Genomic DNA, 8,199 nt, shown 5'->3' on the forward strand with positions numbered 1-8,199 from the left:
GCCAATCGTTGGACTTACATCAGACTCCAAACAGACACACAAACGCGGAAACCGAATGCCAATAGCTGGACTTACATCAGACTCCGAACACACGCGAAAGGAAGAAGGGTCTCGATTGCAACAAGGGCAAGAGAAAAGGAAGGTCTCAATCGCAACGAGGGCGAGAGAAAAGGATTAAATGTTAGTCGTTAGTCAAACTCGACAAGACATCACATCTCGTGCCTACGTATCTCATCTGAACATGAGAATCAGAGTTCCCGTAGTTCGGCTAAACTATTTCTGTTTGTTTTGGGTTTTTTAGGTGAACAACGTTACTACACAATCTACCGGATGCTCGACCTTTGGAGACTTACTCACCTGTAGTAGAAGGAGTCAACGTGTCCTTAAGAGAAGATAAAGTTTGTTTGTGTTTTAGGAATGCTCACGCAAGAAAGGAAGTCCTAGACGAAGGAACCGTGCTACCTTAATTGACATGCAAACGAGAGACTATTCGAAGTCTAGCAATCCTATGGGGATACAATCACACCACACAAAAACATATAACATGAAGTAAACACACCAACAAGGGGCTCAAACATCAAGGGTGAGGCTTTAGTCAAGGGGTCATATCAACCTCGACAAACAAGCCGGGCTTTAGTCAAGGGGTCATATCAACCTCGACAAACAAGCCAACTGTAGGGGTATGAAGGCTCTTAACCACTGAGATTGACCGTCAGGGTGAGCAGATGAAAGGTAATGAGGATTAGACCTCATAGCTCTTAACCCGGGCCTGGGTGAGCTTGAATCAATGAAAACGTGGGGATCCAGAATGAGGGACCCTACTCCACTTGACTGACTCTATATACAAGGATCTTGGGTTAGGTTCAATAGCCTCAGCACGTAGTGCGAGCATAATGAACGACTCAAACGATTAACAGGGGATTGATTGATAATCCCTTCTATCTGTCAATTGCCTCTTCACTTAGGAGGACTTCAAGTACACGACACAAATATAAACAATCACAGTCATTGCCTCTTAAGGAGGACTTCAGCCAAATGCCTGCCAAAAGAAACGACAGGGCTTCCAGACTACATGGAGTTAGAGGATGATTACCTAGGTGGTATACCAACCACAAGCAAAGCAAAGCTCAAGCAATGAGCTAAAGCGACTAATGTACCTGTACAAAAGTCAAACAAGTCAATATCCACATTCAGACAAATCAAACAAACACAACAGTGGTTCCTCAATATGTACACAATACAAGCTCTATGTGCAAGCATTCAAGTGGTTCCACCACACTCAATGAACCTACAACACAAAGGATTAGTGCACAAAGTAATTTGCATCTCATGAAGTGAGATTACATCAGTCATTATTACTACTTGCTTGAACCTGAAACACAAAGCTCAAATGGTGAGTACAAACCACTAGTGCAAAGACTAGGGTCAAAGGCAAAGCAAAAAGTCAAAACAGCAGCCAATATTCAACATGAAGCATATTTATTCAAGTAAGAATGTGTCCTAAAAAGGACCAAACTCAAATCCTAAGGCAAATCCATCTAATGAGCATGATAAGGCAAAGGCACACAATGTGATCAACCATTGGACATTCAAGTGAGAAAATGCACATTAAATCAGAAACACATCCAATGATCATGAATTTTTTTATGTGATATCAATATGTTAAACACAATCATCATGCAAAAATCTAGAATCAGAGGAGCTCAATTGGCATGTCAATGAAAATGCACAAGATCATCATCCAAATGTGTGACACAAATTGTCACACCATACATTCATGTGTCCAAAACAGAGATGAAAAATGCTAAAAATGCCAAACCAATTCTCAAAAATTAGGCAACATGTATAGAACAAGCATGTCAAATTTCAAGGCATTTGGAGAAAGTATGAGCATTTCACAAGCCAATTGGTACAACATGTCACATATGCATCATGTTCAAGCAATCCATCATATTCAAAAATCCAGCAATGATAAAATCAGGAAATTGACATAAGCAAATAGTAGACATCAAGATGAACATGTAGGAAAAAATTTGGATTTATTTGGAATCATATTCTATTTTTTATGATTTTTGCAATTAATGAACAAAAAATGAAATAAAGTTGAACACATGTGAAGCAATTGGAAATAATATGGAATTTGGAAACAGCATCCAGCATGGATCGAACCAATTCTCTTTAGGTCAACAAGAAGCGCTTCAGAAAATGAACTGGCATTATGAAATGTCATTAGCCAGGAATCGAACTGTGAACTGGGAGGTTACCAGCGCGTTTCAGCGTCAAAACGCGGTCGTTTGGCCAAGTGAAGAATTAAAATGGAAAAAATAAAAGTGCGCTCAGGGAGAATCGAACACGGGACGCTGAAGTGAAAGGCACTTGCACAGTTAAGCCCTAGCGCACGAACCAGGCCGGTGGTTGACTATTCACAGACGGTGGAACACGGTGGTTTCCACCGTCTTCTTCATTAAGTCCGACGACGCTACAGTGCACATCCATATTTTTTTTTGCAGAATTATGCATATCCTATACCAATGGAATCGTCTCGATGCGTAGAACAAGGATCTAACCTTCATTAAGCTTAATTCTCACTAACAAATGCGAATCGAAGGAAAGAAAATTCAACAACCAAACTTGAAATCCATATAACTCATTCAATTCTCAACCGTTTTTTAAGATCTTTATATCAGAATTATCAGGAGAACACGCACTACAATATTATGGCAATAAAACAAAGAATTAAGACAGTCAAATTTCTGACCTCTTGAAGAACAGTGTATGGATTCTGTGGATTCAAGGCCTCAAAAGTGTCCAAATCTTCTCCTCTACTCTTGTTATGAAGCTTAATGCGTGAATGGATGCTTGCCACGCCCTGGATCTAGCTGAAATTCAAACCTCCATGTTCATGTTCATGAGCTCCACTTGCTTGATTCTTGATGGAATTCTTCAAATCAATGCTTGATCCCTACTAAATGACACTCACTGAACAAGATTATGCAATAAAATTGAGGTGTTATGTGAAGAATTTCAAATTTGGATTGAGAGAAAAATTTGGAGGGAAATGTGATTCTAGATCTAGAACTTGTTAGAATGAGCAAAACAGTTACAATATGATTAGGCATTGGCTAATGAAAAATTAAGAAGATATGAGGTGTGATGCACAATTGGTAAATTCACCTTATGCATGGCAAAATGGACGTGAACAGTACCATGTGGATGTTCAAAATCACTTAAAATCATCTCATGCACATGATGGAATGATCAAAAAGCTTGTAGCATCAACCAATTTCAAATTCTTCATTTTCCCTCCAAAAAGCACATGCATGGCCAAATGATCATATGATATTATTTCATGCAATGCAATGATGGATTTGGAAAACACGGGTCATGACATGCAATTTGCAAAAAAAGTGGCCTAAATTGGAGTTTTGGATCAAAAGTTATGGCACTTTGAAGTTTCATGTACACTTGGTGATCATTTGCTCATAACTCCTCAACCATTCATCAGATGCTCATGACCTTGGACTTTTTGGAAATGGGAGAGAAGGATCTTCAACTTTCATGTTGAGCAAAATTTCATTTGAAGCTTCTTTGATGTTGGAAAGTCAAGTTGAATGTGGTCCAAAAACTTGCCATTTTTGGAAACTTGAAATTACAGGTCACTTTCCATTTTTGGAAACTTTTGATCTGGCTTCAAAATCTTCAAGGTATGTGTTGGACATGATGAATAAACCTCTTTTGGACATGAATGAAGTTTCTCAAACCATTTCTCCGCCTCCTAGCCCTCAGTTGACTTGCCGTTGACTTTTATGGGCCTCAGATGACCTGGGCATGTACTGATGACTTTTGAGCCTCTAGCACTTGGTACAATAGCTTCAAAATGAACCTTGATTCATATAAGCTCTTTAGAACAATCATGTGGCTTTCATCTCAATGAGAATACTTGTCCTTTTGCACTGATGAAATGCAATGATGTAATGCAGTATGTAATGATATATGACCTAAAAAATGAAATGAATGCATGAATGGGGGTGCAAATTTGAGGTGCTACAGATATAAATGAAGATGAGCATGAGGTGAACATCATAGTTCCCCATTTTAATCTCCCAGAACCGGTTGTGATTGTATATGATGGTCAGAAGACTGCTGTTTCTCTGTTGGTTATTCATTTGGCGGGTCATACGTCTTACGAGTCTGATAAAGTTGTGCCTTACAAGTATAATGCTACTATGGTGGAAGACGAAAAAGAGGTGCCTATTCCTGCTTTCTCGTATGTTGTAAACATTGCCGATATAAGTGGCGTGACCCGAAGTGGTCGGATATTTGTTGTTGCAGCTCCTAAGAGAACTGAAGATGTTGTGATAGAGAAATCAACTAAAGATAAAACTTATGTTATACAAGTCAGACAATCCAGCAGTGTGAATCAGAATGTTGATCAAGATGAAATGCTGAAATTGATCAAGAATAGTGATTTCAATGTGGTAGACTAGTTGTTGCTCACTCCGTCCAAGATATCCGTATTATCTTTATTGATGAGTTCAGAAGCTCACCGAGAGGCTTTGTAGAAAATCCTAGAGCAGGAATATGTGGACCACGATGTGACGATCGATCAATTTTATGGCATTGTGGCCAATATTACCGCATGTAACAATCTGAGCTTCAGTGATGAAGAGTTGCCCAAGCAGGGGAGGAACCACAATTTGGCCATGCATATCTATATAAATTGTCAGGAAGATGCTCTGTCCAATGTTCTGGTGGTTATTGGTTCTTCTCTGAATGTTCTTCCTAAGTCCATGCTAGCCAAGCTTACTTATCGAGGTGCTCCTATGAGATTCAGTGGAGTTATTGTGAAGGCTTTTGATGGCTCAAGGAAGACTGCAATTGGGGAGGTTGATCTCCCAATAAAGACAGGTCCATGCTTATTTCATATCACTTTTCAAGTGATGGATATTCATCCCGCCTTTAATTGTCTCTTAGGACGTCCATGGATTCATGAGGTTGGGGCAGTTACATTGACTCTACACTATAAGTTGAAGTTTGTGAAGATTGGTAAGTTAGTGATCATGGGTGCGAGCAATCCATGTTGGTGAATCATCTCTCTTCATTTTCATGCATTGATGCCGACGAAGCTGAAGGGACGTCGTTTAAAGCCTTTTCTATTGATAATATTGCTGATAAGAAGAATGTTGAATCCCTGTCATCCGTGAAGGATGCCCAACATGTGTTAAAGAATGGTCAATCTGCTAAGTGGGGACAAATTGTTGAGCTTGCAAAGAACAAGAACAGAGATGGTTTGGGTTTTTCACCTGGTGCAATCCTAAGAGATTTGAAGCAAATTCAGGAAGTGTTTCATAGTGCTGGCTTTATTCATTCCAGAGATCAGTTTGCTGCCGCAATTTTGGAAGACAGTGAAGAGAAAGAAGTGCCAAACTTTGTGACACGTGGATTGATGTGCCAAAACTGGATTGTTGTTGATGTTCCTTATGTTATTCACTTATCGAAGTAATATGTTTTTTTGTTATTTTCAAAATCCTTTCACTATGCCAAAGGTGAAAGTGGATCTATGTGGGTTTTGTTTCAAAATTTTCATTATCATTAATAAAATGTTATTTCGTTTATCCATATTATGTTTTTGCTTTTTTCTTTTTCTGGAAAAATGGTAACCTAAAAAACAAGATAATAATCACTTTTATATCTGCATCACAATATGCCTTTATTTGTTCATATTCTAAAATTAAGCATAAAATCATTGTGCAGATTAATTGTTATTGAAAATAACGACCCTATGCCCTCTCCCAACTTTGAATTTCCCATGTTCGAAATGGAAGAAGAGAATTATGAAGAGATTCCTGATGAGATTTCTCGGTTTCTTGAGCATGAAGAGAAGACCATTCAACCTCATAAAGAGTTGTTGGAAGTAATTAATCTGGGTTCCGAAGATAACAAGAAAGAAGTCAAGATTGGAATTGCTTTGTCCAGATGTTAAGAAGAGGATGGTAGAGCTTCTTGGAGAATATGTGGATGTGTTTGCTTGGTCTTATCAAGATATGTCAGGTCTTGATACTAATATTGTGGAGCATAGATTACCGTTGAAGCCAGAATGTCCGCTGGTTAAGTAGAAGTTGAGAAGAACTCACCCTGATATGGCTGCCAAGATTAAAGAAGAGATGCAAAATCATATTGATGTTGGATTCCTTGTTACTACTGAATACCCTCAATGGGTGGATAACATTGTACCCGTTCCAAAGAAAGATGGTAAAGTTCGGATGTGTGTTAATTATAGAGACTTGAACAAAGCCATTCCGAAAGATGATTTTCCTCTACCACACGTTGACATGTTGGTAGATAATACAACTAAGTTCAATGTCTTCTCCTTTATGGATGGGTTCTCCAGTTATAATCAGATCAAGATGGCACCCGAGGACATGGAAAAACAACATTTATTACACCCTCGGGAACATTCTGCTATAGAGTGTTGCCTTTTGATTTAAAGAATGTTGGTGCAATGTACCAAAGAGACATGACTACTCTTTTCCATGACATGATGCACAAAGAGACAAAAGTCTATGTTGATGATATGATTTCTAAGTCAAAGACTGAAGAAGATCATGTTGAGTATTTGTGGAAGTTATTTCAGCAGTTGAGAAAGTTTAAACTCCGATTGAATCCTAATAAGTGTACTTCTGGTGCTCGTTCGGGAAAGCTATTGGGTTTCATTGTCATCTAGAAAGGCATTGAAGTAGATCCTTATAAAGTCAGATTTATTCAAGAGATGCCTGCACCAAAGACAGAAAAGAAAGTTAGAGGGTTCCTCGGGCGTCTGAATTACATATCCAAATTCATATCTCACATGACTGCCACATGTGGGCCAATCTTCAAACTTCTCCGTAAAGATCAAGTTTGTGTTTGGATAGAAGACTGCCAGAAAGCTTTTGACAATATCAAGGAGTATCTGCTTGAACCTCCTATCTTGTTTCCTCTAGTTGAAGGAAGACATTTGATTATGTATTTGACTGTGTTAGAAGAGTCGATGGGTTGTATGCTTGGACAACAAGATGAAACTGGTAGAAAGGATCATGACATCTACTATCTGAGTAAGACGTTTATAGACTGTGATCTTGGTATTCCATGCTTGTAAAGACTTGTTGTGCTTTAACTTGGGCTGCCAAATGTTTACGCCAGTATATGATCAATCATACCACTTGGTTGATATCCAAAATGGATCCAATCAAGTATAATTTTGAAAAGCCTGCTTTGACTAGAAGGATAGCTCGTTGGCAAATGCTATTGTCTGAATAAGATATTGAATACCATACTCAGAAGGTGGTTAAAGGAAGTATCCTCCCAGATCATTTGGCTCATCAGCTGATTGATGATTATCAATCCATTAAGTCTGACTTCCCTGATGAAGACGTGATGTACTTAAAAGCTAAAGATGGTGATGAGTTGTTGCCAGAAGAAGGACCAGAGCCTGGATCCGAATGGGTTTTAGTGTTTGATGGAGTCTTTAATGCTTATGGAAGTGGAATTGGGGCAATCATTATTACTCCTAAGGGTTCTCATATCCCTTTCACTGCAAGATTGATGTTCGATTGTACGAATAGTAAGGCAGAATATGAAGCTTGTATCATGGGTCTTGAAGAGGCCATCGATTTGAGAATTAAAATCCTTGATGTGTATGGATATTCAGCCCTAGTGGTTAATCAGATTAAAGAAGAATGGGAGACTCGTCATCCTGGATTAATTCCTTACAAAGATTATGCAAGGAGGTTATCAACTTTCTTCAATAAAATAAAGTTTCATCATATACCTCGTAAAGAGAATCAGATGGAAGATGCTTTGGTTACCTTGTCTTCTATGTATAAAGTAAATTGTTGGAATGACGCGCCCAATATCACGATTATTCGCCTTGATAGACCTTCTCATGTGTTTGTAGCAGAAGAAGTTACAATTGATAAGCCTTGGTATTATGATATTAAGTATTTCCTCCAGAGTTAGGAATACCTGTTTGAGGCATCCAACAAAGATAAGAAGACTTTGAGAAGACTGACTGACAATTTCTTTCTGAATGAAGAGATGTCGTACAAGAGAAACTTTGACATGGTCTTGCTCAGATGCGTGGATAGATACAAGCACACATGTTAATGCAAGAAGTTCATGAAGGATCCTTTGGTATTCATGTCAATGGACACGCAATGGCTA

General features: G+C 38.6%; 1 protein-coding gene across 1 annotated transcript; it reads left to right on the forward strand.

Annotated features, from left to right (window-relative positions):
- Nucleotides 1–7,413: 7,413 nt before the first annotated feature.
- Nucleotides 7,414–7,995, forward strand: LOC127095521 (uncharacterized). The gene is made up of 2 exons (XM_051034199.1): nt 7,414–7,695; nt 7,795–7,995. Exons 1-2 carry the CDS (start codon nt 7,414–7,416, stop codon nt 7,993–7,995), a joined length of 483 nt encoding a protein of 160 aa, XP_050890156.1.
- The last annotated feature ends 204 nt before the right edge of the window (nt 7,996–8,199 follow it).

Source organism: Lathyrus oleraceus, chromosome 6, assembly GCF_024323335.1.
Source record: "Lathyrus oleraceus cultivar Zhongwan6 chromosome 6, CAAS_Psat_ZW6_1.0, whole genome shotgun sequence".
NCBI lineage: Eukaryota > Viridiplantae > Streptophyta > Magnoliopsida > Fabales > Fabaceae > Lathyrus > Lathyrus oleraceus.